At 45.7% G+C, this 12,989-nt stretch overlaps 1 protein-coding gene across 2 annotated transcripts; it reads right to left on the bottom strand.

Moving 5' to 3' along the window:
* Window positions 1–6,533: 6,533 nt before the first annotated feature.
* On the bottom strand, window positions 6,534–12,898 carry CDKN2C (cyclin dependent kinase inhibitor 2C). Of its 2 annotated transcripts, XM_075508734.1 has the most exons (3): window positions 12,473–12,898; window positions 11,960–12,100; window positions 6,534–8,438 (listed from the first exon to the last, which is right to left on the bottom strand). In XM_075508734.1, the coding sequence occupies exons 2-3, from the start codon at window positions 12,086–12,088 to the stop codon at window positions 8,064–8,066; spliced, it is 504 nt and encodes a 167-aa protein (XP_075364849.1). In that variant the 5' UTR covers window positions 12,089–12,100; window positions 12,473–12,898; the 3' UTR covers window positions 6,534–8,063. The 2 variants fall into 2 exon arrangements, with proteins under 2 accessions (XP_075364849.1, XP_075364850.1); XM_075508735.1 differs by lacking the exon at window positions 11,960–12,100 and having other exon boundaries at window positions 12,473–12,883.
* Between the last annotated feature and the right edge of the window lie 91 nt (window positions 12,899–12,989).

Here is a 12,989-nt window from a genome sequence, read left to right as displayed (position 1 = left end):
CTGTTTACTTTTCAGGCTTCCTCTGACTTTATTAACAAACATTTGAAGTGCCTGAAGTGCAATATGCTTTTTTTTAACCACAGTAAAAAACATTTCTGCAAAATACATTTGAAAATATTTTAAGTAATTTTAAAATTATAGGTAGGGCTGCCAGCAATGCCTCTCACTGGCAGAGCAAAGCAAGGCCCTGCTCTTAGCTCGATGGCCTTTCACTGGGGGTGTTTGTCATCTAAGAGGGCTTGCACCATCCCCACGCTCATTAGGCACGCTTCATCACAGGGATGAGCAGCACTGCCTTTGCAAGTTTTTCTCCCACCAGCTAGGAACAACAACACCTGGAGACGTGGGACGAGAGAGGTGGAGAGGGCTGGGTGTGCTGGGTGGCCTCTGCATGCCCACGGGCAGAGCAGAAATAGAGGTCACTGGAGCAGGACCCAGGGAGTGCAGCAGCTGGAGGTGGAGAGGGAAGGGAGGTGTCCTGCCCTGTGGTACTGCTAGAGCTGCAGAGGCACCAGAGTTACACTCTTCCAGGGATAAAGTAGGGGGAAACAGTGATATTTGCCTCTAACGTGATGATTCAGCTTGCAAGCTGGGATTTCTTTAACATAAATGGCAAACGCTCCCCCACAAGCAGCACGTTTGGTCTGTCATGTTCTCTGTCAGCTGGAAGGCAAGCTTTGCAGAGCTGAGCTGCTTTACTTTCCTTTTGAGAATGAAAGTAGCACTGCTGTCAGAAGATTAAGTTGTTGGTATGCATCAGGTGATACGAAAAATTACTCTGAAACTACAAATGGTCTGACATACATTTATTTTTATATACTTGGGAGTGGTAAGTGTTGATTTTCTCTCTATTTGTCTGTTTGTCATACTGATAGATTAAAAACACAAATTACACTCCTAGTAACTCCTAGGGGTAAGGCTGTTGTTACTACTTGGTTCCTCCTACAGATTAAACAGAGCTAAGAGTTGATACATTGACCTATTGCTTCTTGAAGCAGATCTCTGCTCAAATTCTGACCTACGTCCCAGCTAAAAATGCGTTCAATCTTTTCTTAATTTGCAATAGATACTTGTGTACATTACAAAACCATCTCGCAATTTGGCAAATTAAGTTGTCTGTGGTTAGCTCTGGAATTGCAGAGATATTGCAGTGCACTGCAGCATTGCATAACGAGCTTCCCCAGACTTTGCCTTACTCGAGTGAGTAACAGGAATCCTTATCGCTAGTGAGCATCAGATTCATCCCATTTTTGAGAAAAGAATTAGTATCAAATATACGATGGGCATGTTATGCCTTGTGGCTGCAATGTTTTTTCAATTAACTTCTCTGAATATACCACAATGAAAAGTGTCAGCTTTTTGCCTCAGAGGCCTATAATTAGATTAAATGAATACAGTTAATTATCTACTACCTTCTTTACACAAAACAATATGTTTCTATAAATTAAAATGCTCGTACAGGAAGGAAATCGTTCCTCACTCCAATATCTGCATAAGGTGCTGGATTGTGAATACTGTGAATATATCATAGTGTAGCACAGCTTTTTGTCTGCAGCTCTTATTTTACAGGAGCTAAAATTACATCCGAAAACCCCACAGATACCACACTATTTAGAGCATATATGTTGGTGCAAGGAGGTGATATTATTAAGAGTTACAGTGCTCATAAAACAAATACACTTTTCTCTTTCATAGATGTTCTCTATAAAATTCCCTTAGAGAGATTAAATACAGCTTGCTTTGTATACCTACAGTCCCACCCTCAAGGACTATGGTATGTCCAGATATAAAGCTGCTTTTTCTAGCAGAGTGTACTTCTCCTTTCAGAAAATTTAAATAAATCCATTTTGTAGGAAGTATTTACAATCAACAGCTCGGTTTCCAGGCCTGTTGGTATTCTAGCTAGTGTGGACTGAAAATCTGCTCTCTTTTCCAGCATTACTAAATATAAGCAAAAGTTCATGACCGATCAATACGCTCCCATCCTCACATGCCTGATTTAGAAGTGCAGATATTCAAATGGTGGTACATCACCTCCTCGGTGGGAACATATCTGAAGCAGAAAGCACTCTTTTTGATTTGACAAAGTGTATCCAAATGTCCCTATTTCCATCAGAATAGATGTTAATAACTTCAGGCCTAAACATGCAATCCTCCCTCACCAGAAAATTACAATTAACTTTAGCAGAAGCCCTTATTCCGGCCTGCAGTATACTCTGCATATAAATGCAGTGTGTACCCAGGATTGGTCTTGTGTTTCATTAGGGTCAAACCCTGAAAAGCTTTTGAATACTCAGTGTTCCTACGGGACATCGCATTTTATTGTGGTTTGTGCTGTGTGAGTATCTTTTCCTTTAAACGTTCATTAGCTCCATGTATAAAAGTGTTCGTTAAAATATCATTGTGTTGATAATAATCTTAATATTGAGGAGTGAAGAGAGCTGTGTTGCCATCTAAATGCTGCCCGGTTTCCTGCTCTCAGGGTGTAATGGGAGAAGAGAAAGACCATCCTGATAGGCACTATCTGCTGAAGGAAAACTTTCACCAGGAGCTGTGAATTGACTTTAACCTTTTAGTGGCTGCACTGTGAAGCAAAATGTTTCATGCTTCCTACAGAGAATGAAGCTTTTTTTTTTAATTTAAAATACTGATAAATACCAGTGGCCCTCCTAATTACTTCTACAAATATCAGAAAGCAGTTACAGAGGAACAAAGAAATGCAACTGGAAACATGGTTCAGTGGTCTTGTACTTCCCTGAAAAGCTGATTATACTTTTGGCTGATTCAGTTTCTTTCAGAGGGAATTTACCCTTTTTGGCAGTTTGAGTTTCAGCAGTGCTGATTGGACTAACGGCAGAAAATGCATCTTGGGCTGAGGAAATTAACCCAGGGTCCTGCGTGCATCAAACTGCATTTTGCCAGCGAGCCCTAGATTTTGTCCTTTAGCCCCTCTGTGTGCCTTGTTTTGCAGGATTCAGAAGCCATTTTAACACTGGTTTGAGCATAGAGACATTTCATTTATGCTTTCGCAGGTGCCTTGCCCAATTCCCTGCTTTCCCTGGATGACTTATCTTTTAGGATAAGCACTAATGAAAGGTCAAGGTTATTCTAAAGTATCCGACACACGAGAATTCTCTTCCTCGTAGTTCCCTAAGATTAACTTAGCGCGATTATAACTGATATCATGCTGAAAGGCAATTCAAAAGTCCTGGGAAAAAGTACCGAATGACAAGCAGTAACCTTTAGCACTGTAAAATGTCCCTGGTCATTTGTACTTAGTGCTTCTTCAACATGCAAGAAGCCATCTTACCACCCAGTGCCATGGCAGAAGTTAATTTTTTTCCAGTGGTGCTCTGTAGATTAGGTCTGCAGAGCAAGGCTTGGCACATCTGGCTATCAGAAATGTGCCGTGTAGTTTCCATCCGAAGATAATCTCCTCGCCTCTGTCACACAGAATCCAAGAAGTGTGGATTTCAAACACCACCCCCCCCCTCTTCGCCTGTCTGTCATTTTCAAATGTAACAAAAGGTCATAAAAAGCTCTGGCTGGGAGATACACCTTGCTTCCCATTTTCTGAGGAAACCTGGAGACAAAACCTGCTTCTTTTTGTCTTCTGCGTGGGCTGCGCTGGGAGAAGATGCTTCTGCATCCCTGAAATCGCGGGGGGGGGGGGGGGGGGGGGGGCGGAGAGCCCCGAGCAGCAGCGGGAGCTCCGCCGCCGCAGCCCGGGCAGCGGGCAGCAGCCACAAATATGTGTCATCAACATCCCCCGGCAGATGCGGGTCCCTTTTCTGTACTCACTGCGGCTGAGGGGCTGCGGAGGCATCAGGGTTAGGCTGAGGAGGCTCCAGTCCCGACCGCGGGGAGAGGGAGGGAGGAAAGGGAGGGAAAAAGAAAAGAAAAAAAAAAAAAAAAAGAAGGAGGAAAAAAAAAAAAGGGCGCAGCGCAAGTTGCGAAGAAACGCGGCGGCGGAGGCGAGGAGGGAAGGCGGCGGGGCTGAGCGGGGCGCCCGCGGAGCCGCGGCCGGGTGCGGAGCGCTGCGCGGGCCGGCGGCCGCCCCCGGGGCCGCTGGCGGCGGGGGGCCGAGGCGAAACGGCGGCAGAGCCCGCGGAGGAAACTAAATAAATAAAATCAGACTGTTATTTAAGGCGCGTAAATTTAAAAATATTTGGACAGGAAGAGAAAGGGGAGAGGAACCGTAGAAGACAACCTAACGGTTTCGGAGCCGGGCCCCCCCCCCCCGCCCGGCGGCCCCGCTCCCGGGCGCTCCCCGGGGGCCGCCCGACCTGCCCCGCATCTCCGCCGGCCCCGACCCTCCCTCCTCCCCGGGGATCCCGGCAGAGCCCTCCGGGAGCACCGACATTTTGAATGCATGTCTTGTGGGGCAGGCTTTTCTCAGACTCGGTGAGAGATCTTTCTTTCCTTTCTTTCTTTCTTTCTTTCTTCTCTCGTTCCTTCTTTCGCCCTTTTTTCCCCTCTCCCCCGCCCCTCCGCCATGCCCAGGAGAGCAGCCCTCACAAATAAACGCAGACGCTTTCCTCCCCTCGCATTTTCGAGGGAATTTCAGCGCTTTAGTAAGCAGATAATAACGTACGGCTGCTTCTGGCTGCCCAGTGAATTGCCAGGTACATTTGTGGAAGAGACCCTTTTCTTTCTTTCAGAAGCTAAAAAGTGGTGGGTTTCTACTGTTTTAACTCTTTCCTCACGTGGACAATGCAATGGCATTTCCTACGAAGCTAATTTCTTATCCCACCGCGGAATAAAACATTGATTTCATTCCTCTCCCCACACAGAAAACTGGAAAGAAAGTCTTTTCGTGTACTCCAACGTGCAGTGATTTACTGAGCTGAATTCACCTTCAAATACCTTATAATTTACGCTTCCCCGTGTAGGTGCCCGGCCAGCTTTATGCGTCTGCCTTAGCCGTGCTCCTCTCCCCCTCTCTCCCCCCGGATTCACAGACCGGCTATTTCACCCTCGGACGGTCCTGCTGCCACAGATGAAACCCTGTTCGTTCCCTGCGGGATCCCCTTAGGATGTGCCCCTTTTCCAGCGGAATTCTGCAGCCTCCGAGGCTGGTTTAGAAGCAAAGGTCAAGTGCAGCAGCTTCGCTCATCCGTGGGACGGAAAGGGGAGAGGGCTCTTTCCCCACGGCCGTATTCCCGCGCAGCCCGGGCGGTGTGAATCCTGGTGCAGCTACATTTTATACCCTATTGCTTCACATTTTTCTGTGCTTGCTCTATTTGTTTCTATTTATACATCTCATCCCGATACTGTATTGCTTACTGCCTATTCCTGGGCTGCTGCAGGGGAATCTCTGCTCCTGCCTGGGAAGCTTACATTTTCAGTTGGTTTATGTCTCAATAAAAGCTCTCAGAAATATTTCGTTCCGTCTCGCACGCTGCAGTTTTGGGTCAACCTTACTGTCGACATTTTCACAAATATGTCAATTATCAAACTGGACTTTCTGATGTTGCCGGGCTGGTAGGGAAAAATCACGCAAGTAAATTTCTGAACCCACACCCGATGTTAGAATCCTTTTTCGCTAGAAAGGTGCCCTGTTAGTGAGATTCGCTGTATCTTATTTGCTCCTCGCTCCCCAGATGTGAAACCTTCTGCAGGACAGCAGGCTGCCAGCCCAGCCCAGCCCAGCCCAGCCCCGAGGCACGTTTTGTCACCTGCAAACCCTGAGGTGCACCTAACCCACCAGCCGATTTATTTCTTTGCTTTCCCCGAGGCTTTTTGTAGTAACTATTAACTTCCTGGGGCAACAGAGAGTAATTTTCGCTCTCAAAGTACCTAACTAGAAATTTCAATTTCTAATATTGTTTCCGCTAAATGGGGGGGGGGGGGCTTACAGAGAAAATGCAGCAGTAAAAGCAAATAAAACGCACTTTTAAACGAGACTTAACATCGCCCCTGACTCAGCCGCTAACGCTGTAGGCACGGCCGTGGGGTACCACGTCCTGGCTTTAAACTGAACTTCTGGCATGCAATAAAAGCCGCTATTTCTGACTAGGCGCGGTGTTTTCCTCGGAAAAGCAGTTGTTTCATTAACCCGCTACTTAAAGTTCGGCTTAGCGTAAATTAAATGCTGATGGAGCTCACAACGGGTCTGGGATGATTTTTTTTTTTTTAGTAGCATAGGTGAAAAATAAGTGAGAGAGATGGAGATTACCTTTCGGGGTTCACCTCTGCCGTAGCAGCGAAGGGGAGAAATCCTGGTGGTGGGGCGGATTTCTGCTTTATGAGAAGAGTGCAGGGCACTAGCTGCGGAGAAGGAAAAAGCTTGGAGCATCCTCTGGGACACGAGGAAAGGGAGACGGATAACAACAGGGAGGGTTTGGGTCCTTCACCTCGGGGACCTGCGGATCGCGTTGCTCGGATTTAAGATTTCAGATGGTTTTAGCGCTCGTTATACCCGGCATTTCCCGGGTTTTCTCCCCAGTCGTGCGCCCTACGCGCCGTGCTGCTCGGATTAATGGTCCCTAGATCCCTTGGGAACAAAAAACGGTAACAAAAACGCGCAAAGCTTCGTATTCCACAGAGGTTTTTAATCAAAAAACACAGCAGTGTGACAGAGCGTATAGTGACCGTGACAGACAGTTTCAGCAAAGTACTTTTTACTTGAAAACGGTAGTAACTGATTTTGTGGGGCTAAATTTTTTTTTTTAAGAGTTACAATCTAAACTAATGTACACCCCCTCCTCTTTTAAGTGCTATTTTAAGTCCTATTCATTTTGCATTGATTTAAAACCTTCTATTTTGCGCAATTAAAATTCGGACTAGTCAAAATAAAGCACTTTTTAAACTGCCCATCTGTCCAACAACTAGCTCCTGTACCAATGTTAAAAGTTTCATACTAAACTCCTTCCGATACGGTGCTGAGCATCGTTAGCTCCTGTTGTAGCTGGAGAGGTAAATGAGTTTGAGTCTGGTGAATACTCTCAGCTGTATTGCAATGGAAAATTTGCAATGGTTACATTGTGTTTTAGGTGCGAGCAATAACATAACTTCCCGAATATCAAACGTGCTTCTTCCTAAATGTCACTGTATGCAAATATTCCTGTTTTGTGAGACGCATCTATCATTAAAATAGTTTATTTCCAGGCAAAACAGAATAGTTGGTGGAAAGCAAATATTTCCTAAAGAGCACCTAAACTGCACTCAGCTTATGAAGCGACCAGAAACCTTGTACTGCAGCCTTCGTGTCCTCTTGCCTCTGACAATGCTTCTCTGCTGCTTGTTTTGAAACTAGAAAAAAAGTCTTGTTCAGTGCACAGTAAACACGAACTACTAAACTGAGCTGTTTAAAACCTCTGGCAATCAAAAAAACACCACTTATACTGTTTCTGGTAACTAAATTCAAAACCAGCTTGGTGAAAGTTTAAATACACAAAGGGGAAAAGCGTCCTCTACATTTAGAAAGTAAGTGACCTACTTCTACAAGCTCTTGTTAGTGTCAAAATGCAGCTATGTCCCAAAGCCTCTAAGCGCCATCCTCTGTCCTCAGGCCAAGCAGCCTTTGACTTCCAGCTCTGCCTGAGCAGAGAGTTGCAGGTTACCCCTGAAAAGGCTGTTTTAATCCAAAACCGGACTTCAAACTCTTAAGCCTGACCAAAAGGTGGGGAAAGGCGAGGGGGGTTGCGTTGGGAGGTGGGAGAAATCACCCCTTTTCTTTCCTTTTCTTTTCCTAAAAGTCCAGCAACATTAAGCATGTGAAGCTCTCGTATTGATGACTTAATATGAATGACCTAAAATAAATGGTAAAACTTGATACCGGCAAACTAGGTATGAGCGACCAACACATACATGGCTGGGTCTGTGCGCGTACATGGCAGGTGTAAGAAATTGCTGGGAGCGTGGATTTAAAACATTTCCATTATCTAAAAACCCACCTCTAGAATTTCTTGAGACTTACGCTATCAGCTGTTCAAAAAAAAAAAAAAGAACAGAAGTAAAGTTGCAACAAATGTTATTAAAAAAGAAGGCGGGGGGGGGGGGGGGCGGGAAACAAACCCAAACCAAAAAGAAGGCTGCAAGCCTTAATGTCCGAGCTGGATTTAATTCATGGCTGCCGGGAAGGAGCTGCTGTCCTCCAAGAGCTTCACCACGGCGGATCTCTTGTAGAGCTTGGCCAGGTCGTAGGCGGTGGCCCCCCGCTTGTTCCGGTGGCCCACCTTGCACTCCGCGCAGCCCAGCAGGAAGGCCACCACCCCCACGTGCCCCTCCCGGGCGGCCAAGTGCAAGGGCAGGTTGCCCTCGTTATCCTCAATGTTAACATCAGCCTTAAACTCCAGCAGAGTCTGCAAAGTGTCCAGAAAACCCTCTCTGGCTACATCATGAATGACAGCGAAGCCAGTACTGTCTTTCAGATTGGGGTTTGCACCGTTCATTAGCAACCTCCTGGCGATTTCGGGGTTCCCGAGTTTCATTACCTGTGAAAGAAAAAGAAGAGGTGAATACCGGGGGGGGGGGGAGTGTTGCTCCAGCACGGGGTTTAGCTCCTCAGTTCTTATCTCTGGGTTTTGTCACGGCTCAATCCTCATTTACAACAGAGAGAAGAGCCCCACCGTAAAACTAATGACAGACCAGAACACCGATTTTTGATGTATTTTTTAACTAAACCCGGTGAAATGGTGAGAGATGTTATCATGTCGGTGGTAGCAGCTTTCTGCCTCGGAGAGATTAATGTCTGAAACAGGCGGTGTAGAATGGGGATACAATCACCTTTTCTTTTTTTTTAACGTGGGTTATCTGTTTCTTCACATACGAAAATTAAGTATGGTTGGGTTTTGTTCGCTTAAGTATAGAGACACCTTTGCATTACTGTTTAATCTCGTTAAACATCAAATATAGGGTCTCTGAGGAACAGATATTTTACCTCAGCAACAGCAAATGTAGGATGTGTTTTTATAAGCTTTCAGGTGTTTACATTGTCTATGCATTATCATAAAACAAATATTTGGACTGTACCATAGCTCTGTCTGCTAAGAAAAATAAATGCTAGAGGAAATTTTTCTCCCCAGTATTTGTGTTGCATTATGTCACCCAAAAAGGAGAAGTTAAAAGGAATGTTTCAAAGTTCCAGAAGTTTTCTTCTGAAACCAGTATATTATATTGTGCTTTCATAATTTCACTAGAAGTAAACTGTGGCTATATTCTGTTGTTAAAAACATCCCTTTTTTTAAAAAACAACAACAACAATAATTGGATTTTCTGACTGCTTCTCTCAGGAAAAAAAAAGCTTCTTTAAATTTTCTCGATTGCATCATAATACTGTCATAATTAGAACGCAAATCTCTCTTATTTGGGACTTAACAGCTTGCACCGATTTCCCCCAAATTCCTCATTTTTTGTTTTCTCAGAGACTTTCAAAAAATGAACACGGTAATGTATAATCCCCAGCCTATAGGCAATATTTTCCTGTCCTTGTAATTAGTCTCATTGTAAGTGTCAAATTCGAAAAAAAATATTTTTTTAAATTTTCTTAGAAACGTCCACATTTGAAAATCTGGGTAAAAAAATTTATCTGCATAAATGAGCATTACAGTGCATTACATTTAGCATAAGGTACAATTTCTACAAGGGATTTGCTGAAAAACTCTCCTGGTGAAAAATGTATGTCAGGCTTTTTAAGAAAAGCAAGCTATAATAAATATAATTACTGCAGCGTTTGGACTGTAAAGCAGCCCAGTATATTATATCTACAGACAAGAGCAAAAGTGCAGATAAGACAGGCTGGGATTCAGGGAAAGAGATTCCTCGGTGCCCCAAGGCTTCCAGCTCCGTATGTGCCACTTCTTTCACTTCTGACTAGAGATGGAAGCGATGTAAAAGAAAACAAGGGCATTGTGATCTCTCTTTCTTTAGTCAAATCTGGACATTTTGGTCTCTTTTTGAGAGGCCAGGCTGTATTATTTGTGAATTCAAAACATGTATTTTGTTTGAGTGGGAGTTTTCTGTGTTCAGGCTAGGGGACTGAAGGCTTCAGTTAAAGATGGGGGGGGAGAAAAACCATCGAAAAGGTGATGCTCGTGGGACGTGGGCTACAACTGTACAGCAAATGCGCTTTATTTTGCAAAGTTTCACTTGGGGGGAGAGAGGCAAAGAAGGAGAAAGCATTAATTGAATAAGTCTGACAAAGTGCATAAGGGCAGGACATGTATTTGAGGCCTGCATAGGTACACTTCATCAGAAATAAAAAGTACAGAGCAAGACAAGCTAAGCAGCTGTTTAATCAAACATAAATGCAGAAGAAAAATATAAATTCATCGGTATTAATATAGGAGCATTCTCTCCGTTTTAATTGAGAGAGAGGTTATGGAGAGATTAACTCAGTTTTGGAGAGTGCACTGACAGAGAGCTCTTTTGAGCATGGCCACGCACCCACAGCACATTTCGGGATGATACATATTGAAAATAAGTCGACAGATTCTCTTGTTTTGATTTTTGTTGTGGTTCATTAACTCAGTTACGATTAGGCAGCGATAAGAAGCATTGTTAGGACACGGATGCGTGTTTAATATAGCTGGGTGCTATGTCATTGTGTAAAATATTCCTTCACTCAGGATACGGCCAGTTAGCTGCTTTTAGGGAAAAAATACATTGCTGTAGGACAAATCGGTTTTCAGCCCTCGTCCCGAGGATAAACTAGCTAGCTAAATGTTTCCTGCTTTCTGAAAGGAGTTAGTTTGTGCAAGTTTTTAATTTCAATCCTTTCGCTCTCTTAAAAGTTGCTGCAAGTGCCTGCGCTGCCATGCGATGCCCTATTTAGGTGCTAACAGGACAGAGAGGAGCTCACAGACCTCCAGCTTCAGCGAAATTGTCAAAAAAGGGTCATTCCTGCTTTTTTAGCAAGAGGTGCTTATTTTCCAGCTCCAACATTTTGATGTTAAGCCAAAAAAGCTGTAAATATCTCGAGCACATTCGCAAGCTATATGCTGTTTAAAAACCCAATTTCAGAAGCGATTATCACGGTTTCGGGGGAGGGGGGGAGAGGAGTTAGCAAACGATTTTTCCAATGTGTGAAATTAAAAAGACCTATAGCTCCACTTCCACGTTTCATGACTTATAGCTTAAGTACAAATAACCACACATTTTTTTCTCCGGGTTTCTAAATCACTTCTTTCACTATTTGGTGGGTATTCTAGCCTTTTCGCCGTCATTATCTGATATTACTAAAAGCAAAATCTTTCACCAGCTCCAACAGTTCGCAGTTGGACGAGTTCCAGCTCCTGCCTGCACAGCCACACACTTAAAAATTAGGACATAGCACCCTATACGATCAGAAAGGAAATAACTGGAACCAGTGCCCTGCCAGCCGATCTAAAAAAGCAAATTTTCAAGCCTTAATTATGAATGAAAAGGCAAGTGATTCAGCTGGAACCCTAGCTCGAAGGGCTAACTCTTAATGTACATCGAAGGTCCTCGGTTCTGAGCAGCATGCTTCCCAATGAGAAAGGTCATTCCTCACAAACAGCGTATAAAGGCAAAGTACCGTCTACAGCAGACCCCAGAACCGAGACAAGGCACGCTTTGAAAGCATATTGCAGGAAAAAAAAAAGGAGGAGAAAAAGATAAATCCCAAGCTTCAGAGAACAGCACATTTGTGTTTACAGACCTGCTATGAAACCCTGCTCACCTAAGCTGATTTCTTTTCATCTCAGCTCTTTCATTCCTTGCCTCCTCCCCACGAAGTTACAAAATATTAGCAAACTCGCAGCCCGTCTGACATTGAGGGTGATTCCCCGATTGAAAGAATGGTTTTGACCACTTTTATTTCAAGTACGTCATTTTAGGGAGTTGGAGCCACTAAAGTTATAAAATATGGCATCCAACGAGTTTGAAAAAGCACTCGAATTTCATCCACCAGCCTGTTTAAAACGTTGTCTTTTTTGGAAACCCGGGTCACGTAGGTACCAGTGATGAAATATTTTCTCCCTCTCTGGATACCAACCTGCAGCGCAGTCCTCCCAAATCCATTTTGTGCATTGACGTTTACATTCTTTTGCAACAAATTAGTAAGTTGCACTAGGTCCCCCTTGGCAGCCGCGGACGCCAGCTCGTTCCCAGAAGGCTCGGCCATTCTTTAGGGTGACTGACGATCGGAAAAAAGATGAGATTTTTTTTTTTTTTTTTTTTAACCAGGCATGGCATCGGAGACTGACAGAAGGATTGGGATGGTTAATCTTCTGGAGTAGACCTTGTAGTAAATACTCGTAAAAACCCTCCTTGCCAAGAGCCCGCCCCTAACTCACACGTGATTATATTCAGCAAAACTGCAGCTCCACTTGAAAGAAGATTTCTTTGCTTCCACATATAGAGTAACTCCTATTAAAGACTCTGGCCACTTTCGGGGGGGAACAGATTAGCAGCTATGCAACATATTATATATGTTACGGGTAACATATGTACACGTACACCGGAGACTCACTCAGACCTGAGATCTTGGAAGAAGAAGACAACCCACCCTGTTCACAGTCGGGATCTGAGACTTTAGCAGCAACAGCTCCGAGGAAAAGTCTTCTCTAGCAGTGTGCATCCGCTCCCGCTCGGGATCCCCCCTTTCAGCCCACACCGCCGCCTCTAGTCCGGGCCGAGCAGGGACGAGAAGGACGAGCCGCGCCCGCCCCGGGCAGGGCGCGGCGGCAGCGGCCGCCCGGCCGCCGGCCTCGCTCCCTCGGCGCTCTCGCTCCCCGCAGCAGCAGCTTCACTCCCGCCGCCCCGCGCAGCCTCCGCGCAGCGGGCGGGCGCGATCCCGGCCGGCGGCCGCCCCCGGCGGCGGCGGCTCCGGAGCATCCAGGAGGGCGGCGGGTCGGCGGGCGGCGGCGGCGGCGGCGGCGGCGGCGGGGGGGCTGCCGCGTACCGCCGCCCGCGCTCAGGGCGCGGGGGAGCCGCGGAGCGGGGCCGTCGCCGCCGCCCGCCGGGGCCCCGCCGCCGCTGCCCGCGCTCCGCCGGGCGCTCCCCGGCGACGGCCGCGCCTCTCG

The sequence above is a fragment of the Mycteria americana genome, chromosome 7 (assembly GCF_035582795.1).
Source record: "Mycteria americana isolate JAX WOST 10 ecotype Jacksonville Zoo and Gardens chromosome 7, USCA_MyAme_1.0, whole genome shotgun sequence".
In the NCBI taxonomy this organism is placed as follows: Eukaryota; Metazoa; Chordata; class Aves; order Ciconiiformes; family Ciconiidae; genus Mycteria; species Mycteria americana.
The sequence above is the reverse complement of the archived record's forward strand: the minus strand, read 5'-3'. Positions and strand labels throughout refer to the sequence as shown.

Coding starts and splice junctions, on each gene's coding strand:
- CDKN2C (XM_075508734.1), bottom strand. CDS start 12,088: ATGGCCGAGCCTTCTGGGAACGAGCTGGCGTCCGCGGCTGCCAAGGGG. Junction 8,439..11,959: donor TTGGGAGGACTGCGCTGCAG/GTTGGTATCCAG, acceptor TTTCTTTCACAG/GTAATGAAACTCGGGAACCC.